We start from the raw sequence: 27,940 nt of genomic DNA, 5'->3' as shown, positions 1-27,940 counted from the left end.
AAATACATATTAATAACAGTGGTGGTACTTTTCTACCGAACTAGGCGATGCGTTTGTGGGACGTCCTTGTGCGAGACGCGGAGGGAGAGGGGGCGGAGGGATCTACGCCAAGCAGCACGGTTCGTCCCCGGTGACGCAGTTGGTTGCTAGGTGTGAATGAACTGATGCTTTCTCACAATTAAGCAGCGCCTCAGTTTACAGGTCGACCACAACAAAGCAACAGCTCGACTTTTTTTAGTGCGCTTTGTCCGGGATATGTGGAGCTCAGATATGGCTCTGTGAACTGAAGTGGTTGGACCCGAACAGAAACCGTGCTTTGCTTCCGCAACGCACCCCCCAAAGTGCTCTACCTTTTTCCTGCAAGAATGGAGTAAGTCAAACTCTCTACTGTTACAGTTGTCTGTGTTGTCGAAGTGGTCCACTTGTTGGCTGGTGTATCTACTTTATGTTGGATATATCTTCATACAGCCCACATAGGAAATGCTTCTCGGGTTTAGTTTGTTCTGGGTTGTTAATAACAGATTAATATACAGCCTACTGGAGATCCACTATCACATTTGTGTTGCCAGGTCTCCACCTAGGTGCCACTTTACTGTCACCTCACCTGCCAAACCGCTTAGGTGGTCAAACAGAGGCGGTTCATTTCAAAGGAACATGCGATTAGCAGCAGCTAATCTGCATTAATCCGATTTGGTGATCAGGGCGCCTCTCACTCCAGTTACTCCCGTCTAGTGCTGGGCCGGTGACAGCCGCGTTACTGGGTCCCACGTGGTGTGAAGGCACCAAGTGCGTTTAGCCTTGAGGGAGTTCAAGGCTCAGAGGACTCGGCTCTCACTTGGGTGATCACTCACTGTCATTTCTGACGGTTGGTTCTTGACGTTTTTTTTTTATGAACAATTGTATTTTAAATGATTGATATTTGGTATAAATGTAAATGCTCTGGATAATTTTCCTTATTGCTAAAAAACTGCTTTTATATTTAATGTCCTGCAGGTGGTTTCCTCATTGTTCACTTGCTGAGGGAAGCACCAGTGATATTCCTGATCCTGGTCGGCTGAATAAGTTGCATCTCTTTTCGTGGCATGTTTCTGATCCATGTTTTCCGTTGACCCTCCAGGTTTCATTATGCTCACCCAGCCCTGCTCTCTGTGGCCCATCTGTCAGACCCTGCTCGCTCCCAGCATATGCTTGGACTTGGACTGAACCAAAGCACCAACAGACAATATGATGGCAACATCAGCTCCTGTTTGGAAGACTCCTCATGTCTGCCCGGCAGACCCCCTCGCTCTCTCTCACCCACAGGCTAACCACAGCCAATCACAGGGGTGCAGGGGGGAGGTGTCAGAGGAGAGTCAGCACTTAATTGGTGAGTTGCAGCGAGTACGCTTTTTTATATTTTTCCCCATTTCAGGTGGGCTCGGCACTGCAGCACACTCGTCCTTCCCGAGCAGTAAGTAAAAAAGCTAGCTACGCCTACTATGTCGATATGCTGCAACTTTGAAAGAATCTTGCTTTGCGTTTGCTATCGTCGATCAGATTCTGCCTTTAGAAAACTGCTCCGTGCAATGTTGAATGAATGCTATTTCTATAACATTTGCGTGAACGTTGTTATTTAGCTGTAATGTTTTTCCTCCAGCAAACAGCCGGTAACGATTGTCATTTTTCTCTCTCCTCGACAGGTGATGGTTTTAGTGACTGGATGACGGAAGAAGTGGATTTCTCCTCGTACCTCCCAAACCCTCCTTCCCCTCCCTCCTCCACCAATGCCTCCCTTCCCCCTTCACCCCTTCAGAATGATATCCAGGTGCCCTCTGACTTGGAGGTCATGACCTCTCTGCTGCAAGAGGAACTCGCCCAACTGGAGGACTACTTCCTGTCTGAACCACTGCCAGAGAAAGGGCCGAGGCTGGGAAAATGCGACAGGGGTCCGCTGCCGGCGGCTTCTCAGCCGTTCACTCAGCTGCCATACGCATCATACTCAACATCCAACCAATCGGAATCCAGCCCACTCCTTGTTACCCTGGCAACCGGAGAACTGGACCTGCTGAGTATCTGTGGCGGGCCCATTGGGCGATCCAAAATTCCAAGACACACCCCGTACAGCTGCAGTCGCCCCAGTGGGTGTGTAAGGAAAAGAGTCCCCGATGGTGTGAGGTTCGCTGAAGGATACGATAACAGTTTGTTGAGTTCCAAAGGAAGTAACTCAGGTAACTCGGCGGTGAGCCTGACCGGTAACTACGACTGCGTAGAGGACGAGCAGCTGGTGGGGAAAAGCTACTGTCTGGGTAGTGCAGTTGAGGTCAGAAGATGTGCCGCTCTGCCGAAAGACGACAAAAATTGCTGTTTCAGTCAAGATGTCATAGGCGGCGCGAAGGTTGTTGGTGGTGGATTTGGCTTTGGTGGATCACTCAACGTCCCGCACAAGAAAGAGGATCTGCTGATGTATAGCATGAGGGAGGTCGGCGGAGGCAGCGGGGACAACGAGGTGCTGAATAACATCAAAACAAGCATGGAGGGGACCAAAGCCACCGTCTCGTGGAAAACGGAGGGCGCCGAAGGTTGTTACCTTCCAGCGACGCCACAGTCGGAGGCCTATCACAGCTTCTTAAGTAACATCAACGAACAGGTGAAAGCAGAAAGTCTACAGATAGAGCAACATGATTTACACTGTCATTTCCTGGAGGATCAGGGCCCAGAGTGTCTTTTAATGGCGAGGGAGAGTCTGGACCCAGAGTCCTCGGGGCCCAGACAAGCATGCAGGCTGAAGGACGACCACTGTGCTTTGACGTACGACACGGACCTCATTCCAGCTGAAGGTGGGCCGCGCAAACAGAAGAAGAGAGATCAGAACAAAACTGCTGCTCACAGGTACGTTTTGGTTTCTGCTTTTTACAAAATGTAACTTTCAACATGATTTCATAGGTGAAGATCTCAATCTAATATTTGTTTTGCTCAATGCAGGTACCGCCAGCGAAAAAGGGCAGAGCTAGATTCTCTGGAGGAACAGTTGCACGGCCTTGAAGGAAGGAACCGGGAGCTCCGGGACAAAGCCGAGTCGGTGGAACGTGAAATCCAGTATGTCAAAGACCTGCTGATTGAAGTTTACAAGGCCCGCAGCCAAAGGCTCAAGCAGGACACGACGGCGTAGCAGAGCTCTGCAAGTACATTTAAAAAGGGCGAACAGGGAAAACGTGGCGCTTTTGTGTCTTTAAGATTGTTCAGAATTGAATGATTTTTTTTTTTGGCGGGTGGGGTAAATGCATGCTTTGCTAAAAATAATAAGAATTATTTTTTACATTTTAAATCAACACTATCCAATGCTTCCATTGCTTTCGCACTCTAATCACTTGAGCCTGCACTGTTGCATTGCAATGCTTTAAATGACAATCATTTTAATAGATCTCACTCTGCCTGGATCTACTAATTTAATATGGTTATTTCTGAAGAAGTAATGTTATTCATTATGCAGGTTTGATCTTTTTAACAGCCTTACATTGGAATTGATGTCAGCAATAGAACTTCATGTTTGTTTGTTTTTTTCTATTTTAAAGTTTTATTTATCGTCTTTTTTAATAGTCGTCAAATATGTTGTTGGTGTCAACACATAAAACGGCATCGTTTCATTCCGAACACATCTTTCAGACCAAATACTTTTCTAGAATAATTTCTCACTTCTCTTGAACAGCAAATATTATTGCTATTTTAGAATATTAGGATTACGCTTGGAGATGTCTGGACTTTTGGAGTCGTGGAAAGAACGGCTGATGTTCATTAGAGCGGCAATCTTTTCGTTGTCAACCTCGGCAAACATTTATCATATTTATTAATACTGTTCCATTTATTTTGGACAAAGCCTTTGATTGACTTCATGTTTGAGCAGTCCAAATTTTGAATCTGTTAATGGGATTTGGATGTTTTGAGCATACTTTATTTTACTGAAGGTCAGTCATCTACATTTTATCCTGCTTTGTCAGAAATGACTCCTGGTAATTACACGTTTAATGCCCAAATCACCCACTTTTTTCCAGCAGTGAATAATGTCCAAATTAAATATTCTGTGACCAAAAAAAAAAAAAAGTTAATAATGTATAATGTTTTGAAGGTAGAAATTGTTTGTGGCAAATTGAATCTATTTTGCAGCTCAGGATCTGATCCGTCCTCCAGGCCTCCAAATGCAGAGACTTCTGTCAGATTCCACTGCTACTGATATACAGGTTTTCCTGATGTAAAAAAAAAAAAAAAAGAAAAAAAACTTTTCCTTCTGTACAAATATTGTAACTAGTGGAGTTTTAGCAGCCTCCATCTGCATGTTTTTCCATAAACGGAGTAGAAAATCTAGGATTTCAGAACTAAGTTGGGGATTCTTCTGGAAAGTGCTCGTTAAGGCAATAACGTTTTCTAGGCCTCTGGCTGATCTGCACTGATTTGTAACTTTTGTATGTTCAGGGAGTGAAGTGTGTCGACTTTCCTTTGTAGAAAACAACAGAACGAAATCTCATGAGGTTCTTTGTTCAGGCTTTTGCAGCGTTAGCTCTGGTGTAAGAGGACATCTTAACTGTCAAACATTAGAAGGAGGATCCATTTTTTTCTATGCATATATTGATTTTCAGACAATCGTGGATATTTACATTTATTTGTTTATTCACGTCATTGTTTGACCCTCCTACGGTGCACTATCCGATTATTAAAACCAAAAATACGTGACGGCACATAACTTGTAATGTTTTATTTAATCAGATATTTGTCATTTTGTGTGGCGTCAAGATGATTTTTTTTCTTTAAAAAAAATAAAGCGTGTCATCAACTCAGTCTTTGTTTCTCTGTTTTCTCCAAATGCGTTTGAACTGCACCGACTGTTGAAATCATCAGAAATCACGTGTCGTCTCGTTTCTATAGCAAACCGCGTTTTAACGTAATAAAGCTTCGTGTGTTTAACGGCAGCTGGAAGCTTCGGGCCTGATGGACGGCGACGCCGCGGCCCGCCACACACGTCCTACAGTTAGGAACTATTATTATTATTATTAATATTAATATGATGATTATTAATATTCAACGTTTCTTATTTCGTCGATGTTACGCTGAAAAATTAATTCAACGTCAAACCCTCAAATATGCTTCTAGCAGTCCGACAGTTCAGCAACTCGATTTGATTTAAATCGCCCAAAAACACGGCGACCTCAAACTTTAGACGTTCGTAAGGAAACACGAACATTAAAACATAATAAAGAAATAAAAACAATGTCTAATTAAATGGGCCGCAGCTTCATGGCTGAATGAAATGCAGCATGTTTTATTTCACACACACAGCAATGACTCCAGCCGTGCCAACAAAGATCCCCATGAAGAATGTATTCATTCATGTATTCAGTGCATTTTCATTTGGGGAAAAAAAAGACACTTTAGAAAAATAATTTCAGTGGTGAAGATCTGAATCTAATATTTGTTAAAAGACACTTTCGAACATGACAAATAGGGTATGATTCCCGACTGCAGTTCTGTCCCACACTGCCGGAGGAAGAAGAACTTTTGCAGAAAAGTATTTCCACGTGGCTTTTAGATCTGCCATCAGTCCTGGTGAACTGGACTCCCTTCCAGCTGTGTGATGAGCTGCTGATAGTCACAGTGTGGAGGTGCACCTTGTGAAGCCTGAAGAAGTTTGGTGCTGGCATCCAGGGATCTCAGGACCTTCAAACCAACGCAAAACAAAGTCATTTGAAAATAGTTGTGAATGTGTTCCAAAGTGCCGACATGCACAGAGTTATGACTGGAAAAAATATCTCACTCGCCCATTAAAGAATGGAATGAAATATAACCAATAAACAAGCTTCTATAGTGGAAAGTAATCAAGAGATGAGTAATAAATATACCGTTGTAATTGTAGTTCTGAAAACAGACTCTCCTGCCCTCCTGCAGCCTGTTCATGTTATTACCTGAAGTATTGCGTCCTGCTCGCTGTACAGGCACAGGGTTGCGATGGCAGCTCGTCTCACTGCATTATGGGAATCCGAGCATGCAGCTCTCAGAAGAACGGCGGACGTGTCCTCCTCCAACAGCGAGGAGACAGCTCCGTGAACGTGAACCAGGTTTCCCAGGGCTGCGCAGCAGTGACGGCGTGTAAGGGCATCGGGGTCAGTGATGAGAGACGTCAGCATGGCCGCCGTCCTCCTGGCTTCCTCTTTCCACCTGCACCCCTCCTCGCCATCCACTCCCTGCTCTGGTGTCGGAGCCAAACCTCCTGCTGCCTTCCCTTTCCCCCACCCTGTAGTGTCACTGCCCTTTACGCTGGACCAACCCCTTTTAAACCCTGATGCAATATATACCAACCAGTTCCCGACTGCCCTGCAAGCCACCCGCCGGACAGGCATGCAGCAATCATGGAGGCAGTCTATCATGCTACTGAAGATGTCAGCTTGTAGCGTGTACAGCGTAGGAGGCCTGAATGGATCCAAATTTCCCAGAAGTCTGCATGTGGCAGCCCTGATCTGATCACAAGAGTGAGCCAGCGCCTGGTGCAGCACCGAGGCTTCCAGGTAAAGCTGAAGGCCGGCGGGCCGGGGGGAAAAACGGGCTACTTGGGACAACAGAGTCAAGAGCTCCGCGGCAGAATCACGCAGCACGTCGTGCTGCAGCAAGTCAGAGAGCAGAGAGCCGGCAGTTCGGCTCGGGGGGGGCTGGTGTTTGGAGTGGCTGGGTGGCGCAAAAAAACCACAATCAGCTGTTTCGAGGCGGGAAACGGAACGCTCGGGGTCACAGAGGAGCAAACGGCTCAGCAGGGAGAGAGGCAGGTCTAATAGCGGAGGGGGAAGAGTTTGAATAACCTGCCAAATTAAGGAAGACAAAATCACCCAGACAACTCGTCACAAGATCAAACAGCCGACAACAAAACAACACAGCGCTCTCACAGAAGTACAGAAAACACCAAGATGTACTGTAGTGTGTGGCTGATGGGATGTCTGTTGCAAGAGTTGTCCTGTGTTGCATCAGAGAATTATGTTTGTCAGCAAGGATCTTTATTAGAGCACGGGAAGGCCCTCACCTGCAGGAGGCTTGCAACAATACCACAACTGTCATATGACTGTAAAATCAGTGACATGGCGTGTGAAGGCAGGTCCAGGGCAAATGGAAAGCACAACAGGTGGCAGCTCAACCCAGACAGGGTCTGTCTCAGATCCACCTCCAGTCCATCAGGACTGGCATCAGGAAACACACGAAGACTGCAGGGTATAACATGTGCATGTTAACTCCAAGTGGGGGTTAGGAAGTGTGCAAATGAAAAATGTAAATTAAACAGTAAGTTAAGAAATCTGTACACCAACCAGTCGGTGGCCAGCAGCCGGCCAAGAGTGAATACACAATGTGATTCATACTCTGAGAACAGGGGAATGCATGAGCATGGGTCCTGGGTGAAGAGAAACAGTGCAGTAGACAGAAAGGAATGCAGCCCTGATGTAAAACACAAGATGAAAAAATCAGTAAAGAAACAACAGGTTTTCAAATCCAATGGACCCAGTAAGACCCGTATATTCACCGTTTGATGAACAGAAGTCGGTGTCTGGTGTTGTCCTTGCCAGTGAACTGCCAATTTTTTCCCACAGATCCCGAAACATTTCTTGATCTAAACACGAAGATCCAGTTTCATGCTGTTAAAAGAAAAGCTTGGATGAAGAAATTGCTGGTTTATCTCTGGGATCCATCCAGTGAAATAGTTTTTCTAACACATTTTTAGTTATTGACTGACCTCAGAGAGCGTGTGGAGGACCAAACACAGGAGGCCGTCACAAAGTCCAAAGCCAGATGGAAGAGACTGTTGGGGCTGACGAGGCAGAGGACACAATGGAGGATCACTAACATGCATCAAAAACAGTCCAGTTATTGTCAAATTAATCCTCACAGATTCAGTACCTCATAGGAGTCCAACAGCAGTTTTTTCAGCACGGAGGTGAGAGTGACCATATCAACATTGACACGAACATCGTGTTGCATCAACAGAGATAAAACAGAGGCAGCGAGAGGCTAAAACATAGATCACAAAATCAGACACACAGCTGAGAAGCGATACAAACCCAAATTAATTGCGTAGTAATTCTACATTTACACATTCTAACTTCGATGAGTACTGACCGCCAAAGGGGTGAGGTGTGGTCGACTCAGAATGGTGATGAAAGGCGTGGTGAACTCTCCCAGCCTACGGAAAGAGAACCAGCGAATAACTGTGATGTACAACAGTCACTCACTTGTGCAGCGCTTTTGTCCAAAGGGACTTACAATAAGTACATTTGTCTAAAGAAAGAAACCACAACATATAATTGCCGATAAAGTAAGAGCTAAAAATAGAAACAAGTGTTAGATCCTCCTCTGAGTAAAGTAGTAGCTGTTCAGCAAACATACCGTAAGAACCACAGTGCTATGATCAAAGTGCTATAGGTAAGAACATGGAAGTGCTATTTTTTTTTTGAATGAAATGAAGGAAATCAGCTTCAGTGAAGAACAGGTATAATCTAACCTGGGCTCTTCCTCCACCCACTCACAGTGCTTCTTCCAGTAGATCAGAAGCACAGCAATCATTTCTCCAAGTGCTGCCACACTCCACGGTTGCTGAGTAGGAAGAAGAAGAGTCAGGAATACTGTTTCAGGCATTGTTGAATATGGTTCCTGAGCATTCACCTCCATGAAATCAGAGTTTTCTACAGCATCACGGATGAGGTCAAAGAGAACACGGGGCAGTCTGAGTTCTTGAGCAACGTGGTACGACCTCTCACGGTCAGAGGTCACAATCAGGTTACGCAAGACCTTCAGTGGCAGTTGAATCCGCCACGCTTCTTTAGCAACGCCACCTGTTAGCTGGCCAGACAAAAAGAACTAAATGCAAAATGGTTTCGAGTTGGAATCAACATGAGTTTTCTTGAAAATCCTACCCACATACCTGAGTTTTAAATGCAAAGATCTTGGCTTTAAGTTGAGGAGTAATGGCCCCGTAGTTTAATGGTTCTCTGTGCTGCCTGCTTGGATCTGATTCTTTGACCAGTTTCTCCCAATAGTCCTCACAGTCAACATCCTGAAAGAACAAATGGTTGATGCTATGAGACACATTTCCTTTAAAGGGGATCTTCTTCAACCTGGACCTTTAATCCTATGTTTTTCTGTCTACCTAACTAGAAGGGACAACCATTTGTGAACTTGGTCTTGCATCGAGTGAGGATGCTGCAGACGACAGCCGCTCACAGGCTGCGATGCCATCACATCATCAATTTATGTCACTGAAAGTGCTTGTTTCTGCCACTGACAGGCTCTGAGTGTTATAAGTGTCTGACGATGTTATGGAAAGAGTTTCGCTCAAGGAGAACGCGAGTGCCAGCTGGGCAGAGTTTTGGTTGGCGTACAGCGAGCGTGTGTTATGTATAAGATATTTAATGTCATGGCTGAATATTTAGATGACAATGCAGATGAGGTATTTGGATCTGATGGCCGCCTGTATTTATTTGAGGAAGGGTACGGGATGAGGAGCTCCAGCTGCTGCTGAGACCGTCTACCCAGAGTTACACTGAACCGGATCTAGTGGAAAACATTTCATTTCTCTGCACGGTCCTTTCTGTTGCCATGCAATAATATTTTGTTACAGCACTCTCGTTAAATAGTGGACCAATTTCAAAACTCGTTATCTTCATTAGACACAAAAACAATGGAAAATATGGTCCGGGTTAAAAAAAATATGAAAAAACAAAGACTTGACTTTATAAAACAAATCACAATCTCTAAATAGGAAGTGGAAAAGGCAGCTGGCACTGACCTGCCTGTGCAGTGGTGTCTGACTGTCTGGATTGCATCTCTGCACTCGTCGAGGCCCAACCTCTACAGAAGGGAATTCCTGTTCGTAGTCCCTGCTGATCTGACCCCTGCAGAGGGAAGCCCTGAACCGTGAGCACATTCCTCTGTCCGTTTTGGTGGTATATTCTATTATTAATCTGAACTTCCATAAAAACCTGTGTTTTGATGTTATGCAGGCTTGACTCCTAGGGTTGTGGTTTTGATTGGCTGCTGTAATGACTGAGGGACCCGAGGTAACAGAGACCTCACTGGAGGAGGGCTTGGCTCTCGGGGATGCTGCTGCCGTTGGAGAGTCGACCCGTTCCTTTCCTACTCCATCCTTCTTTTTCTGTTAGTAGAACAGGTTAAAGCTCCTTCATGCATTTCCATTCGACTAACTAATCAGTATGTGACTCACTTTTGCAGAGCCTACTGGTTTCGATCTCTTATTGTGGTCCATCTGCTCCCTGGCCTTTTGCAATAATCTGCTCCCTCCGGGACTCTGTACGGTCTTTGCCGCTACTTGCTGAAGCTTCAGTGCCATCATGTCTGGGCTGGGTGTGACTGTCAGAGGGCTGAAAACACCGGTGTCTGACAACACTGCACAACACATCAACATGGGAATAAAACAATCATCAAATCAAAACAAAACATTCAAACTTACATTCAAAAAAATATGCAAAACAGACCATCATCATGCATATTTGGAATTTTATAAGCATCACCTAAAACGCCATCAGCAACAAAGGGATGATGCAGGAGGTCTGGCCATGACAACCGTTTTTGAGGGTCTTTGTTCAACAATCCTTTCAGGAAACTCTGTAAGGGAAATATAAATATGCACTTATAATAATAATGCCTTATCTCCCCTTTAGCAGGCCTTGAGCCATCGCTGAGAATACCAGGGACATTGCCTCAGTATCTTTGGCTAAAACCTGAGTTTTCCTTCTCTAGCTGACAGTGATCACTGATAAGGGAAAAAAGGGAAACAAAAAATATATGAATTCGACTACTTTCAAGCCAATAAGCAGGAGGAAATTGTTTTTTTTTTATGTCAGGTCCAAATAAACTGCATTGGGACTTGGACTAAAATCCCTTTTCAGGTCCTGCCCTGAGGCACAGCTCTTGGCCACCCAGCTAAGAATTTGAATGATAAGGCTTTCAGTTGTTCGCTGTTCACATGGGCTGACCTTCACATCTTCATACGGAGGTTAGCTTTGACCCAAACCTGATAAAGCATGACTAGACTCCAGCTGTACTGTACCGTGCAGGTGTGGCTCATGGTGTCAGGCCACTTGACTGGGTCTCTCACTATGATCTGCACCAGGTGGAAGATGGAGTTAGTGTAGAATGGAGGCGCCCCCGTGTGGAGTTCATAAAGGATGCAGCCCAGAGACCAGAGATCAGCGGTGTGGTCGTAGGGCTTCTCCTCCACCAGCTCTGGAGACATGTACAGCGGCGTTCCCTTGATAGAAGTCAGCACCAAGGTGGAGACGCTCATGGCCCTGGCAAACCTACAACAACAACAACAACAACAACAACAAAAACTCACATTTTCTTTGTTTTTTTTATTCTTTGTTGTATATTTTCTCTGAGATGATTACCTACCCAAAATCACACAGCTTCACCACTCCACTTTTTCCCAACAGGATATTTTGTGGTTTCATGTCACGATGAAGAATGCGATGGGAGTGTAAATAATACAGAGCTGAGACCAGCTGGCAGGCGATCTCACGGACCTTGGGAAGAAGGGAGGACGAATGAGCACACGTCAACGAGGAGGAACCCAGATAAGTGAGGTGTCTGGCAGAACTGCACGCTGAACATTGAATACCTGGCTCTCTGGTAGGTTCCCATCATCCTCAAGAATCTGGAAGAGCTGACCCTCTGCATACTCCGTTACAACCACAACCTGTTACCAACATGAAGGGACGGTGATCGGGAGATTAGCAGCTTGGCAGATCACATAATGGCAGTGATTATGTGTGTTAGAGGACAGTACATGTACCTCCGTTTCGGTCTCAAAGCTGTCAAAGAGTTGCACAATATTGGGATGTTGAAGACCCCTCATGATCTCGATCTCTCGTTTGAGACTCCGTAGCTCCTTTTCAGAGCGGCCCACCTTTGGCATGAACTTCAGGGCCACCACCTGATGGACACAGCAGACGGTGGCTCAACACAGACACTCACACGGCTACACAAACACTCACACAGCTACGCAGACACTCACACAGCTACGCATTCAAACACAACGGGACTTACTTGGCCGCTGAATCTTTTCCTGCCTTTGTGAACTCGACCGAAGGAGCCCTCCCCCACCAGCTCCAGGACGTGGTAGCGGTCCATGTCGGCACTGAACGACGGGAGAGTTAGCCGTTATGTTCTCGTGGTCGGAACTGTAAAGTGCGTTAAAGCGCAGCTCACTGTTGCCTGCCATGGAATTATTTTGACGGTAAAAGGAAGCAGCTAACTGCCGTTTCACAAAAGACCCAAAAGACACAGTTAAGTTTCACTTGCCGTACACACGTACTCGGTATTTGTACCTGTAGCCTGTTCGTATCGTGTTTGAAGAACGAACAGTTACTCTAATACTTGTTTTTAAAGTGTATCACAAAAGTGAAAACCGGCTCTTCTGTGGACAACACCCAGGCAGGGGTCCTTCGCCTAGCAACCGCTGTTGCGTTCCTGACAACGGAGTGAAAAAGGGGGGGAAAGCAGGCGGCTCGCTGGAGGACAATTACGTCATCTGAAGAGCGTCACACCCCGGACAATCCACTCATCACAAAATACTGTTTTCTCAGTTTTTCCCCTCAGCTTATAGTTAATACACCGCTGAGTCAAGAATATACCCTACATATTGCATTATTATTACACTCATGGGGGAAGATGGGAGAGTATACAGCTGTACTTACTTACTTGCATATTAAACTTTTAAATACAGAATATATGACCAGCCTTTCTAATAGCTTGGTTTGCTCCGGACTGCTTTTGTTCGACCAGCTGTAAAAGCCATCTTAGCAAGCAACACTAATAATATTTCCCCACCTCCTCCTCAGACTGTTAACGTAAATAGAAGGCTAAATAAAGCTGAGAGAAACAATGTGAGCTGTAGTGGATATATAACCCACTAAGGTAAAAGCATTACTTTCCACCACTGCTCTGCATGTGTCTCAGTACATTACAGGATGGACCTGGCAGCAACGACCGGACCAGAACTACACACGCGTGTGGCCACCAGGTGGCGGATGTGAGTTACGCAGAGAAACCGATCATGACATGTTCCTCTAAGGGTCTTCAGCTGCAATATGATATGACTTGTGTCAGGTACACCTCATTTTAGGATCTCTGTAATATTCCCACTGGTGTTCCATTTAAAATACAAGTTATGAAAGCATTATATATCAAACGAGGCCCCGGATATATTTCTGCTGATCTATCTTGCTCTATGGAATTTGCTTTTATTGATTGCATCTCCCGAATGTGGTCAAAGGTGTCGAGTAATAACTCGCATATTATGTTGAGTCCGGCGGGTCTGAGCGCACAAAGAACTAAGTGGGAGATGTGATCCTTCATGCCAGTGTTGGGGCATGATGATAGGCCTGCTGTTTGCGGAGTTTCAAGTGGCCGCAGAAAAAAAGGCTCGAGCTGAGACGCGCATCCAATGAGCGCCTCCAAAGACTGCCCCCCTCCAAAAGAGAGATTGAGTTTCCATATTTATTTTTTTTTACACATGACGAAAATGCATAAAGTCCACAGAAGGCTGCAGTCGACTCGGCGCACACAGGTGGAGGATGGGTCATGACCAGGAGGAGTTTGCACTCAGTGGACTGTTTTAAGAGTAAAGTTTGGATTATGCTCTTCATCCTGCTGCGTGACTGTCACCGCTTCCATTGAGTTTGCAGGTTCAACGCCGCTGTGGGTTTTTTCTCTGATGGTCATTGTATTCGTTGTTGAATGCAAACATCGTCATGTTTATCAGAGCAACTTTTCTCCTCTGCTTTGTGGTCTCCCTCTCAGAACTGGTTCGTTGCATGGAGAGTGAACTCTGCTTCCCCGTTAGATTGCATGACAGGCGGGATCTTGACAACGACGTGGAAATCCTAAATGAAAAATGTGTCCTAAAGATACGAGCTTTCCAACAGGAGTTAGTGATCGACTTGCACCAGGACTCCAATTTCATTGCCCCTTCCATTTCTAGCCAAGACGCTTTCTGGCTCTCCAACACCGATGTCACCACTGACCTGAGCCGGTGTTTCTACTCCGGATACGTGAACGCTGACATAGACTCGTACGCTGCTTTGAGCCTCTGTAAGGGTTTACAAGGTGCGTTTGGCTTCCAAGGCTGGGAATATTTTATCAGCCCGGTGCAAAATGACACCGCGAGCGCAGAAGGCGCGCACATCATCCGGCGCAGAACCAGCAACCACCTGAAGCCCAACTCGACCTCTAGGTGCGCAGTGGACAGCGACATAAGTCTCCGGGTGGCGCAATCGCTGGAGAAATACAAGCGACTGAAAGATGACAATGTGACCGAGACGATGCTGAAGAAGATGGGGAGAGCCAAAAGGTTCGCGTCGATCCCCCGGTACGTGGAGACGCTCGTGGTGGCGGACGAGTCCATGGCGCAGTTCCACGGGGACGACCTCAAACACTACCTCTTGACGCTGATGGCGGTGGCGGCGAGGCTCTACAGACACCCCAGCATCCTTAACTCTATCAGCGTGGTGGTTGTGAAGATCGTGATCATATCCGAGGAGGACAAAGGACCCAAGGTGTCCGGGAACGCCGCCATGACGCTGCGAAACTTTTGCACTTGGCAGAAGAAGATGAACAAAAACAACGACAAGCATGCCGACTACTGGGACACAGCGATCCTTTTCACTAGACAGGTAAAAAAAAAAACTAAAAAAACGATGTATTTGAGTTCACGCTGCGGGGGTAGTGGGAGTTTGGTACGCGCCATTACGCACAGCAATGCGTAAATCTGATATTTCACCAGCAGATGCTGTAAAATAACGTCTTTTGTATGTCAGGCATGTTTATGTGCGAGCAGAGATGAGCTTGGTTAAAGACTAAACACTACAGGTTTCCACTCATGCTGTGTCAGGTGATTGGTTTCGGTCTCAAAACACACTCTCCACACCTCTGTTGGAGTCAGGGAACAGGCACTCAGTGAATATCAAGTCCAGCTTTACCATCACAGCTTTGACACTGAGGCTGGGTTCACTGAGGAAATTACTTGAGCTGAACAGAGCAATAGTCTCTTCATGGATCCTTAGAGGATAGTTTCATAGACTTGGAACCCGTCTCTGAGTTCTCTGCACTCCCAAATATTTGGCCGACGACACCGGGTCAGAGATGAAGTCACTGCTCACAATTCATTGCTCGGTGTGTAACATGTGATTGGACTGTCTGTCTTCTGGATCCGGGCCACTTTGGTTTTTATCAACATTGGAGACTCCAAATCAGCAGATGCACATTTAACTGTTCAGTCTGCCGGCAAAGGGTCAACAGTCGTTGTAATTACAGTCTCAAAGCCGCCGCCGCCGCCTGAAGCTTAAAGGTATAATAAGGTCATATGTTACCTTTGGCCAGTGTCACTGAAACGATCGCATCGGACCTCAAACAAATGCTTGTTGTAACTGCAACTTTGCCAAATTTAAGTGCCACCAGGGACGCATTAGTCGGAAGTGTCTTGTTTCTCTCAGCCGTTCCCATTCCTCCTCCAGCTGTGGGTTTTCCAGCCCTACCCACCACCTTGCCTGCTCCTCATTAAACAGGCCCCTGAAGGGAGAGGTGGAGGGAGAGCGGGGGAGTGATGTAGGAGGGAGGAGGTTCCTATGTGCATGTCAGAGATATCACAATCCCCTCCATGTTTCTGCCCCACCTGCTTGCCCCCAGTCTGAAGCAGTGCAGCCCCGCACAGCTGCAGTTGCATCTTTACAACCCATTCTTCACTCTGTCACACACTTTCTCCCTCATTCACTCGTTTTCACTGTAAGGCTCCTATAGTATGCTCTTCCTGTTTAGGCCATCACATCTCAAAGATGGGCCATATTTTCCATAAAAGTATACAGCAGGAAAAAACATAGGAAAAAAATCTGTTAGCAGGTTTCCGGATCACAAGCTCCACATGCAGAGCTGATAGATGACTCTGTTCAACTGCACTGGTCCTGCCTACAGACAGCAGGTCACGTGGCTGTAATCTGTGATACAAAGCAGAAAAACAGACATCGAGGGATTCAGTCCCTGTTAGAGTTCACATTGTGCTGGAGTGAATTAACAGCCTACGCTGTAACAGATACTGCATTTCGGGAAAAAAAATGCAATTGGGAGGATGGGTCAAACAAAGACAATTTGGCCCTGAGCCTCGTGTGAAAAACAGATCCCTGCTGATGGAATTTTCTGTTTCTGTTCAGAAAAACTGAAAGGCCATAAATGGGTAAATATGTCCACAGTTTAAGTGCACAGAGCAGGATTTAGATTGTACAACATGCAAAACATGGAATCTCATTACTGCATGTGCTCCAGTATGGAATACAAATATGATCATGAAATTAAGTATAAAACAAAATAATGTGTTTTGCCATTCAGGCCTCTAACAAACATACAAACATATTCACCCCTCCCAGACTCAAGCTACTCATTTATACTATTTTACACTCAGCATTCTGCTCAGCAAATCAGCAACGGTCAAAAAGTCAGACAACAACCCATCTTGTGTTGATTCATGACTCCACACTTAGTCAGTTGAGCCAGTGGGGTTGTTTTTGCTTTACCATGGACTTCAGCGGGCATTTAAGGCATGTCCATTGTCTGCTGTTTACTCGCCCAGTTTAATTTGCAGGTTTTATGAAGACCAACTCGGTGTTGTCCAGAGGCAACTGCGGTCGTCTTTAAACTCTATAGCCAGCATGACTGCTGTGTAAAGAATGTTGTAAGTTTACTCCGTTTCGTTAAGTTGCACAGGACGTTTATTGTATGTGAACATACGGTCTCTAAAAGACTAAATCTGACTGTAAATCTGTCTCCTCAGGGAGAGAGGGGCTGATCGTACTTTACCTCACAGCGGGTTTGCCTTTATTTCCAGATAAAATGGATTGAAAAAGAAAAGTGTACACGCAAATAATCCGTAAGTCATAAACTGATACTGTTGTATCAGACTTGTTTTTCACTCCTACACTTAGGTTTATTTAGAAAATGAAACTGTGAGCAACATGCTGGTTATGAATTCTGCACCCTAAACACGGCCCGTAATAGGCCAGATGGCTGTTAAATGCACTTCAATCTGTATACAAAATAAAATGGAAATATTTTGTTGCTGAGATTACTTACTTTTTGTTTTAAAACTCCCAGAAACACACAAAATTGCAAAGATAGATGACAGATGTGGAAGTAGGTCAAAGCGAAGAACAAACTCATTGACACTTATGTTTCTTTCCCCCTGTTCATCTTGCAGCTTTCTTTTTTTTGTGCTCATAAATGGCCCGAGCGTTCAGATGTTGTCTGCACACATGAGCACATCTGGACTAGATTTGCGCTGGCCAACAATTGTGGTTTTGCGGTTTATTCTAGGAATGATTTGTCATAGCATTCGGGGTCTTCATTTGGCTCTGTGTTTTATGTGTACATGCAGTGCAGAGGGGGGGAGGGGGGGGCAGCAGGGGCTGCGTGACATTGACCTTGTCCCGTGCTTTATCTCTAATGGCTGACCACCGTTGGTTTTCGGTGTTTCTGGCAATGCAGAAGACAGTGCTGTCATGGAGCCGGGCAGATGGGCGGTTCTCTGTGGCGGTTACTGCAGACGTTGTCCTGTGATTAGTAGGTTCAGCTACAAATGGATGCTAAGGATGCTGAGATTGGGTTTTAAAAAAACGTGTGGTGGGGAAATAGGTCATCTGGAAACTCTGCATTGGGATGGAAATGTTATGATTGGGGGACAGTTACATGACCTCATAGAGAAGGTGTGCTCTAAACACTGTTGCCCACACTTTAAGAGTGGGTGGTGGAAAGCCTGGTTGTGCACTATCACGTCTTTTTCCAATCTCTAAAAAACAAACTTTACTGCAATGACAACAAGACAATTTCAAGAATAATTCCAGTTTGTTACAACTTAGGTCTTATTTTGGTTGTTCAGGCCATTGCTTCTATTGGCTTTAACAACACTGTACTCACCAAGTGACTTTACGAGGGCACGGAACAAGCTGATGTCACTGAAAATAAGTCTAACAGGGCAAGAAATGGCACCGGCCATGTGCCTTCAAACAAACTCCAAGGTAAGAATGTTACAGCCAGATTACATTGTTATTTAAACGGATAGAAATGAAGGCCACAGCTGCAAAACTTGAGTGCCGCGTATTTCTGTTTTTTTCTCGAGCTCTGACCCGCTCTGATGCACTATGCAAAATGCTCTTCCTTTTTGTTGTCCAGGACCTGTGTGGAGCCTCCACCTGTGACACTCTTGGCATGGCAGATGTTGGCACCATGTGCGACCCCAAGAGGAGCTGCTCCGTGATCGAAGACGATGGCCTTCCCTCGGCCTTCACCACTGCCCACGAGCTTGGTGAGCCGACGTCATTATAACACGCTTTAGTACCGCGGCGTGTTCTCTGGTCCGACGCAAGACGCCCAACGTCTCCTTTTTTCTCTCTCGACAGGACACGTGTTCAACATGCCGCACGACAACGTGCGGGCCTGCGAGGACGTGTTTGGGAAACTGCAGGACAACCACATGATGTCTCCCACTCTCATTCAGATCAACCGCACCAGCCCCTGGTCTCCCTGCAGCGCCGCCATCATCACGGAGTTCCTGGACAGCGGGCACGGTGAGTTTCCACGACCCCGAGTTGGACTGCGAGCATGCCTCATAGTGTGATTTAAGAGATGTGAAGTCAGGACAGACACAAACTGTTATTAAAGTGTCATTTATAAATAAATTACAAATCAAAGTCTGTCTTGGGGAGTACTACTATATATGTGGAAAAGCTGATAAACTGTGTGACGGCGTCCGTTGTGGGTGAAGACTACGAGTCTGAAAACGAGGGTGGTGCAGAGTTAGAACGGCAAGCAGCTCGAGGCTACAAAAGACACCTGTGGCCAAGTTGCATTGTGTGTTATGCAAGGACCAGGTTTTTTCAAGGAAAATGTTCTTTCCACCATGAATCCAAACGTGTAGTGAGGTGTGGACTACATCAGGACTCATTGTGTATTCACATTCACAGCAAATCAGAACATTACTTTCACGCAATTGTCGAAGAGGAGCAGGCTCTTCTTTTGACATCTGCTGCTTTCCGTTCCTGTTTTCTGGGTTAAAAACCTCTTGATTTGCAACAATCGTTTGAGGTAAATGCAAGTGAGAGCACGATTAACTTTAGCATCAGTCTTGCTTCAAATGTGACATCTGCCTAACCTCATATAGCACCGTGCTCATAGAAAAGATGAGCAGAAAGCCAAAAAAGAAATCCATTCCTTTCGATGTATATTGTTTGCCAAGAAGGCCAAACCACTGGAGTTGGCCTTGGAGCGATGAACGTTTATTTTAAAACTGCCCCCACATCTGTCCCAAATTAGAGGGCTTGTTCTGGGGAGAGTCGCCACAGTGGTTTGGACAGAGAGGTGTATCTGCCCAGCGTTTCCCATGCAGGTTTTCTCCAAATAGACATTTTTTTTCTCTGCTTCTTTCTGTATCCATTTGAGAGATAGTTTGAGAACAAGGGAACACAAACTTGTCCAGAGCGATACAGAAGAGCATTTTTTACTTGACAGCAAGTGATTTCTATCTCACAATCTCGTAACTTGGGTTCGCCTGGCCGTCTGTCATAAATCTAGACTTCAAAAAGCAGGAGGGAGAAAAAAAAACAAAAAAAACATGTTGCCACATGTTTGAGGCAGTTTTCATGCATTGCTGCACCCAAAATTATTTGTAACATGGTCATTTCTCCACACACACACACAAACACACACACACACACACACACACACACACACTCCAGCTATTGTTTTGGATGATGGCTCTTCAGAGAGACAGCAGGAAGGAAAGGGTGAAGTTCAGCTTGTTCACTGAAGTGACTTGTTTATGTGGGATTGTACTATCAGTCCATCAGTGCGTCTCATTTGCCAAATTTGCGGTTCAATGGGAGGAAACAAATTTGCCACTGGTTACAGCCTCACTGCATTATTATCTGTTGTGAATTCATCACAACACGAACAACATAATAAAACAGTTCAAAGAAAGTGAGCCTACTTTTTCCCCCGTGCCAATGACTGGTTTGGGATGTGTAAATTCCCCATGAGGGTGTGAAGCTGCGTGATAAAAAGCCTACTCCTGGAAACCTTCCCGACATGTGACATTGATCTTTCATGTTCCCAAGCACCTGCTTGTCAAACTCTTGCGATTATTAGTCTGTTCCTGGAAACGTTTCTGTGTGCCCTTTATTGAAAATGGAGTCAATACCTTTGACCTTTGAACTCCTTGCTTTTCCTCCTCCTTACTACTCCTTACTCCTTGCTTTAAAGCAAAGATTTCAAGCTAAGGCCCCGTCCACACGTACCAAAACCATCTTTTTTTCTCTGTTTTTCCTTGGCGTCATTTCAAGAAAATCTGCTTCCATACAGATCCACTGGAAACGAGCGTGCTGTAGTACATATCCCAGGCCTTTATGTGGCGCTGTTTCTGCTACAAAAATACACCAAAAACGCAGAAGAAGAGACGGAGCATGGGGAAGTAAACACGTTGCTTGACAAGGTCCTTAGGGTGACGGCTGTCCTTGGACCTTGACGAGGCGTTGCTACATGTTGGGATGGATTAATTAGAAAAATAAATGCGACATTCATGGGAAGTTAGCTAGCATAAATGTCGGCTGTTTGTTAGCATCGTAAAAAAGTAGCAAATCTGCAACTGTTTTCTCTGAATATTTCCCTCCTCTCTCGGCTCCGTTTTTTTCATACAGTGGCCCTGATACGCCGTCGTACAGAGGAGCAGAATATCTGCTGCAGCACGATCACAAGCACGTAGGCCGCCATTGTTGTTGTTGTTACGAGATGTCGCTTTTTGCCGTCTACATGAAAACGAACATGAAACGGAGGGGTGCCGTTTTTTTCTTTTTCACCCTGAGAGCCTGTCCACACGAAAACATTTTTAGTGCGTAAATGCAGAAGTCTTGTGCGTTTCACCCTGCCGTCCATGGATCCGGCGTTTTCGCGGCCTGAAAACGCACTTTTTTGAAACCAGCTCTCAGGGTGAAAAAGAAAAAACGGCACCCCTCCGTTTCGTGTTCGTTTTCGTGTAGACAGCGAAAACGAATACGCTGACGTCATCGGCCCGCCCCTCGACCCTCGAGCCTGACTTTTTCCCCCGCGACATCTCATAACAACAACAACAACGGCGGCCTCCGTGCTCGTAGCAGATATTCTGTTCGTCTGTACGAAGGCGTATCAGGGCCGCTGTATGAAAAAAACGGAGCCGAGAGAGGGGGGCGATATTCAGAGAAAAAAGTTGCAGATATGCTACTTTATTACGATGCTAACAAACAACCGCTAGCTAACTTCCCATGAGTGTAGGCATTTATTTGTCTAATTAATCCATCTCAACCTGTGACAACGCCTCGTCAAGGTCCTTAGGGTGACGGCTGTTGATCCTTATTGTTGGTTTTATTTATACGGGACAAATTGTCATCTTATGGGTGTTTATTGATCGGGTGGTCGGGCGGAGATTAGCCGTAACTCTCACGTGTTGCCATAGCAATGGCAAACATCCGGTCAAGCTCCGTCTCTTCTTCTGCGTTTTTGTAGCAGAAACAGCGCCACATAAGGGCCTGGAATATGTACTACAGCGCGCTGAGTCGTTTTCTGTGGATTCGTCTGGATGCGGATTTTCTTGAAACGACGCCAAGGCAAAACGGAGAAAAAAAGTTTGTTTTGCTTCGTGTGGACAGGACATGGCAGTTGGTTTCAAAATAGTGCGTTTTGAGGCAGCGAAAACACCGGATCCGTATGGACGATCGGCCAAAGGTTTTTTGTTGATATATTTGAGAGTAAAGGCGGCCTCACACCGGACCGAAAATCGGCGTCTTTGAGAGAGTCGGCGTCCGTGATATGAGTCTACTTGGTGTGGTCGCTCGAATCGGCCCACGTCGGCGTTCATTTCAGCCGATTCAAATGTGTAATCCGCCATTCGAGTCGGTCATTCTTTTACCATTCTGATTGGTGGAGGCTAGCAGCTTGACTAGCGAATCAGTGAAGCCCGGAAGTGACGATGGTAAACATACCAAATAACCAGTGGAATCGAAGAAGAGAGGACCGCCTACTTCCGGTTTTCGTGTTTTTTGGCCCACAATACAGATTAGCGCCGCCTGTTGTTTTGGAGACATTACATCTTGCGCAAGCGCGGAACGTATGGCGTCTGGCGAATTTACAGACGCGAGTCGGGCAGTTCTTGCGGTGTGTACACACCTTAAGAGCTTGTGGGTTTTTAGGGAGAGGTTAGGATGGGGGTGGGGCACTCACATGTGTGTGTGTGCGTGTGTGTGTCATGTATCTGTCTGTGTGTGGTATGGGGCATACACTGCATGCAATGCATCACGCTATACGTTCACTTCAAAGATCCAAAACCACAACACACACACGTAACACACGATGAAAACGATCGTGTAGGCTATATATTGACAAAGTAAAGCATTGTTTTTTTCATTTTTGTTAAATGTTGACACTTTAATAAATGCGTATGTGCTCAATTGCTCTCCCTCCTTTTAGGGGAATGCTTGCTCGACCAGCCCCAGAAGCCGATGGTCCTCCCTGACACGCTGCCGGGAACATCCTACATCCTCGACCGCCAGTGTGAGCTTGCGTTCGGAGAGGGCTCCAAGCCCTGTCCCTTCATGCAACCGCCGTGTGGCCGTCTGTGGTGCACGGGGAAATCCAATGGCCATTTGGTGTGCATGACTCGGCACTTCCCCTGGGCAGACGGCACCCACTGTGGGGACAATCAGGTCTGCGACCAAGGGGTCTGTTCTGACAAACGGGACCGAAATATGAAGGTAAGACTCCCAAAAACGACTAGGTCCTTGACAGCAGCGTATACCTTGACTGGGGAGGGATTCAGGCGGGTCTTTATGGTTATACGTTCTGCAACATTCTACTGGTTTGTGTATATCCAGGTGGACGGACGCTGGGGGAAGTGGGGCCCGTTCGGTTCCTGCTCACGCACATGCGGAGGCGGTGTCCAACTGTCTAAGAGAGAGTGTGACAACCCGGTTCCATCCAATGGGGGTAAATACTGCCAAGGGGTTCGGGTCAAATACCGCTCCTGCAACCTGAACCGCTGCCCCGACACAGGTACGATGGAGCTAAACCAGACAACTATGTCCGATGACATTTCCCCCCACTCAAGCATTCCCACCTCTCACCTTGCACCCTCCCTCCCCCTATAGGTAAGACGTACCGCGAGGAGCAGTGCGAGTCCAGCGGCCGCGCTTTCAACAGTAACCGCATCGACCCGTCTGTGGTGTGGGTACCCAAGTACTCCGGAGTGTCCACCGACGACAGATGCAAACTCATCTGCAGGGCCAACGGCACAGGCTACTTCTATGTCCTGGCACCCAAGGTAAACCATCTGCTTTGTCTGAGCAAATATTAAGATTTGGTGATTGGACAAAAAGTTTAAAATGAATTAAGGTTTTGAGATAATGAGGCCAAGATAGCCGAAAGTGAATATGCGTCAGCCAGCTGCCTCTGGTACGAGTGCAAAGAGTGAAAGGGAGGAATGAAGGAGAGGAGGACAGTGTGATTCTTTCAGATAGCGGGGTGTAGAGTGAGCTTTAGCAGCAGTGAAGGCAGCTTTCACACTTCACTCCATCATACTGGCTTAGGAGGAGCAGATAAGAGCGCTCAGGGGACACGTAGCTCTGAATCACAGCAGCTGGAAGTTTTAACCACAGAGTCATGACTTTGAACCAAAAACACGAGTGCGTAGTACTTTCTGTGTACAGTTTAGTTTAGTCTGGTTCATATGGTGTCTGACATATTTGAGGATGAAAAAATACTCACGACCAGTTGAAGTGAACTTATCAGTCACATATTTGCAGCCAGTCCAGCAGTGAGACAGCATCACTTCACATACTGTCCTCCATGGGACATTTATTTATCTGTAACTAGTACATTTATGATAATATAATCATTTCAATGTTTATTTTTCCTGCCTGCCTATTGATTTACATACTGAACTGTTTCCAGTGGAGGTAGTGAAAGAATTACAGGCACTGAAACAGCTATACAATGGAAGAAAAAAATGGAATTCAGTGCGAGTTGGCTGCTGTGCTGTTTTTGCTGCTTTTTTACTATTTTTTTTTTATGTTCTGTACTGGATAGTACATATATATGTATATGAAAAGCTAACCTGATAGTGTCTTTGTACACTCCAGGTTGTGGACGGGACACCATGCTCTCCAGACTCCACAGGAGTGTGTGTCCAAGGGAAGTGCATTAAGGCTGGCTGTGACGGAAAAATTGGCTCCGCCAAGAAGTTTGATAAGTGTGGAATCTGCGGAGGTGATAGCAAGGGCTGCAAGAAAGTGTCTGGACTCTTCACGAAGCCCGAGTGAGTAAAATCCACGCCGTCATGGCATGTCGCTTACGCCATCCGTTCCCTGTAGCATTATCAACTGCACTTTTATTAGCTCCCATTGACGTTAATGTGTTTTGGCATGCAGGCACGGCTACAACTTTGTGGTCATGTTACCGGTGGGCGCAGCCAACATCGACATCCGTCAACGCGGCTACAAGGGCATGAGGAGTGATGACAACTATTTGGCGGTGAAAAACAGCCAGGGCCACTACCTGCTCAACGGGAACTACGTGGTGTCAGCTGGCGAGAGGGACATCATTGTGAAGAAAAGCCTGCTGCGCTACAGCGGCACAGCTGGCCTCGCCGAAACCCTGCAGGCGGTGAAGCCCTTGGGAGAATCCCTGACCGTGGAGGTTCTGTGTGCAGGCCAGATGACGCCGCCTCGCATCCGCTACTCCTTCTACCTCGCCCGTCAGACCAAGGAGGACAAGACTCTGAAGAAGGAGGTGCATGTAAACTCCCATAACAGTGTCCTGTCTGAGGACAGTGTCAAGGAGAAGGGGGGGGACACTCTGAAGGAGTCTTATAGCAAGGAAGATCCCGCTCTTGGGAAGTGGATATCCACAGGTTGGGACCAGTGCTCAGTGACCTGTGGCAGCGGGATCCAGAGGAGGTTGGTGCAGTGTCTGAGACCGGATGGAAGGCCGGGGTTGGACTGTGATCATTCACAAAGACCCCCAGCCACCAGGGTTTGTGGAGACCCCTGTCCTGAGTGGGCTATTGGGCAGTGGTCTCCTTGCTCCAGAACCTGTGGGAAGGGCTTCAAGAGACGACCTTTGCACTGCAAAACCCAACATGGGCATCTGCTCCCAAGGGACCACTGCACTGGCTTACGCAAACCACAGGAGCTGGACTTCTGTAACCTAAGGCCTTGCTAGTGACTAAAACCTATAAACTACAAAGGGAATCCACCTGCAAGTATCACACACTCACACACACACACACACACACACACACACACACACACACACACACACACACACACACACACACACACACACACACACACACACACACACACACACACACTGTGTCCCTCAGGTGCATATTTTCCACCTGCATCATGGTACAGCAAGAATATTGGAAGGAGAGTGAAAGCAGCAGGATGGATGCTGGAAGATGTTTCACTGTTCACTGCCATCCCTCCGACTTCAAAAGACATTATCCAGGTCAAACTGTGATGGCAAAATAACATGACAGAAGGTCAAATAAAATGTAGTTGAATCCTTTGTACTGTCAACAGACTCCCATTTGCAAGCAATCAGTCTCGATTACCTTGTAAGTCTGGGAGTTAACTGTTTTAACTGGGAATCAGCAGTGAAGGCACCTGGCTTTTCCCCCAAAAAATCCAATCCATTAAATGATTATATGTGTGATCTTCATCTGCCATTACAGGTGCTTTTTCAGGTAGTCTTTTCAATTTCATTCACAAGGTTGCACTTAGTAACCTTTGCTATGACATAATATCTGTGCTGCTGCTGCATTGTTTTTTGCAATGCAAATACATTCTGTTGGTCAACAGCTATCGCCAATAAAGGTTCATACAATATTACATAGATTTCTAACAACAACCACTACATTCACTGGAGCGTTTTACTCCTAAAACTTTCACAGAAGCAAACGATAACAATGCTGCCAGCGACGCTCCTTCCAAATCTAGGAAGCTGTGGACATTCATTTTCTGCAGACCTCACTCAGCACCAGTCATGGAAACAGTCTGAACTAGAACCAAAGCCACGCCGTTGCTGTTCATGACACATCTGACTAAACAAAGCAGGGAAGGAGACAATGGCCAGCGGTCCCTGTCAGCTGGCGTGGCTGCCAGTTCGAGGGGTTTTCATCAGGCTGCACCCAACATTGCACTGCTCATTCGAGATAAGGGCTTAGCCTGATGTCTCACACACACACATACGCCAACACACACACACACACACACACACACACACACACACACACACACACACACACAGATATGCATGCACGCACACATGCTGTGTTCAATTCCCACTTCCTGTGTTCAGTGTGTTTGATTGCTTCCTTCGCTTCTTTTATCGTTCGACCACAACAGTTGTCTGCTCAGTTCATAATGTCTAGTCATGCCTGTCTGGCACAGTTACCACAGATAATTTATCATCAATGAAACGATAAAACGGAGAGGGGAAGAAAAACTGGCAAACCCCCGGTTATGCTGTACAGTTGTGCTGTGTGTGTTTTTTCCTGGATCGCCTTGTTCACGGCCCCCATAGCCTGAGCCAAGCTGCTCTTTCTGCACACTCGCTGAAATCCTGTAATCCATTATATTCTTGTTTTGTTTCTTAAAGGGGCCACATTGTCCAGTCCGACATCCAACTAGGGGATGGATCCTGTGTCAGTTGGATTATCATTTTTAATTTTGTATCAGCTTTTGCACTTTGTACAGCAAAAGATACTTATGACCTGCATGGGCTGTATTGTATACTATGTATATTTTTATTCAGCTCTGTAAAAAAATAATGTAAATACTTTTTAAATCTTTTTTTTACACAGATATTTGTAATAGTCTTTGACTCCAGTGTATTTATTCCAAAAATAAAGCCATTCATGTATACTTATGACTAATACTGCATTTTTTCCCTGTTCTGCAAATATTTAATATTGCTATCCAAGTCTGGTGCATTCCAATGCAATTGCCGCATTTAGTAGATTGACTCGTAATTGTGCCAGGACTTACACATATGATGTGGCCAATTTACAAGATCATTTTGCACATCTAGAAAGATGTATTTTGTGGTAAAACTGTTGACTGTGAAAATATGTATATATGAAAATATGAAAGACGACACGCCAACGTGGCGTCTCTTGCTGAAGCTACAGGTTACCTTGATGACAAAAAGAGTCGCGAGATAAAACACATCTGCTAAGCTCTCATTTGTGCGTGTAACAATGCTAAGTGACCTAGCGAGCTAGCGAGTCATGGTAACGGCCAGAGATATAGTTCACTGGGCCATATCCAATATTTTATGGAATTAAATCACCGGAAGGGCGTGTCTTCGCCTCTATAGCCACCTTGTTGTCTTGTCCTGACCTTCGAGAGAACGGCAAGCCGGAGAGTCCAAAATTCCAAGAAGCCATCTTCGCACACTAGCTGTGTTGTACTATTCACTTTAATTTAACATTCTCTATATCTCCACTAAACGGTTACACAGTTATGAGATGTACACACATGTATAAGACACCATGGTCGAAATGGGCCTTTTTAACTTGACTGTGTGAACTTATTCTTCCATTAACAACCAAGCTAACAAGCTAGTTAAATGGCCATTAGCAAGCTCATTAACTCAGACAGCTTTATTTTCCTCTTCATTTACTTTTTATCTGTTTAAATTGTTCACAGTGGTGAACAAAATGACAGAGGGAGGACAATCAAGAATTTCTGAGCCTTGTAAGAGTAAGGGCAGTTTGAGGAATGGTTTAATGCACTTAAAGCCTTCCTTCAGTTAAAGTAATGCATCGTTTTTTGCCAAATATGTAGAATAC

The 27,940-nt window shown here is 45.8% G+C and overlaps 3 protein-coding genes across 3 annotated transcripts; 2 read left to right on the top strand and 1 right to left on the bottom strand.

Annotated features, from left to right (window-relative positions):
* Nucleotides 1-203: 203 nt before the first annotated feature.
* atf5a (activating transcription factor 5a) lies at nucleotides 204-4,808 on the top strand. The gene is made up of 4 exons (XM_084029896.1): nucleotides 204-370; nucleotides 1,118-1,366; nucleotides 1,680-2,868; nucleotides 2,962-4,808. The coding sequence occupies exons 2-4, from the start codon at nucleotides 1,225-1,227 to the stop codon at nucleotides 3,146-3,148; spliced, it is 1,518 nt and encodes a 505-aa protein (XP_083886022.1). The 5' UTR covers nucleotides 204-370; nucleotides 1,118-1,224; the 3' UTR covers nucleotides 3,149-4,808.
* Nucleotides 4,809-5,429: 621 nt separating this feature from the next.
* Nucleotides 5,430-12,451, bottom strand: stk36 (serine/threonine kinase 36 (fused homolog, Drosophila)). The gene is made up of 20 exons (XM_084028649.1): nucleotides 12,067-12,451; nucleotides 11,813-11,953; nucleotides 11,639-11,716; nucleotides 11,413-11,543; nucleotides 11,069-11,318; nucleotides 10,530-10,623; nucleotides 10,223-10,404; nucleotides 9,981-10,153; nucleotides 9,788-9,893; nucleotides 8,924-9,055; nucleotides 8,665-8,841; nucleotides 8,504-8,595; nucleotides 8,122-8,185; nucleotides 7,903-8,013; nucleotides 7,739-7,813; nucleotides 7,529-7,640; nucleotides 7,317-7,443; nucleotides 7,037-7,214; nucleotides 5,931-6,818; nucleotides 5,430-5,685 (listed from the first exon to the last, which is right to left on the bottom strand). The coding sequence occupies exons 1-20, from the start codon at nucleotides 12,148-12,150 to the stop codon at nucleotides 5,566-5,568; spliced, it is 3,315 nt and encodes a 1,104-aa protein (XP_083884775.1). The 5' UTR covers nucleotides 12,151-12,451; the 3' UTR covers nucleotides 5,430-5,565.
* A 979-nt stretch (nucleotides 12,452-13,430) lies between these two features.
* Nucleotides 13,431-26,997, top strand: LOC311026346 (A disintegrin and metalloproteinase with thrombospondin motifs 15-like). Its single transcript, XM_084029860.1, has 8 exons — nucleotides 13,431-14,693; nucleotides 18,235-18,367; nucleotides 18,462-18,629; nucleotides 22,555-22,838; nucleotides 22,959-23,136; nucleotides 23,232-23,404; nucleotides 24,222-24,397; nucleotides 24,510-26,997. Exons 1-8 carry the CDS (start codon nucleotides 13,773-13,775, stop codon nucleotides 25,300-25,302), a joined length of 2,826 nt encoding a protein of 941 aa, XP_083885986.1. The 5' UTR covers nucleotides 13,431-13,772; the 3' UTR covers nucleotides 25,303-26,997.
* The last annotated feature ends 943 nt before the right edge of the window (nucleotides 26,998-27,940 follow it).

Source organism: Eutrigla gurnardus, assembly GCF_963514095.1.
Source record: "Eutrigla gurnardus genome assembly, chromosome: 15".
Lineage (NCBI taxonomy): Eukaryota > Metazoa > Chordata > Actinopteri > Perciformes > Triglidae > Eutrigla > Eutrigla gurnardus.
Note: the sequence above shows the minus strand (reverse complement) of the source record. Positions and strands in the feature narration are given on the sequence as shown.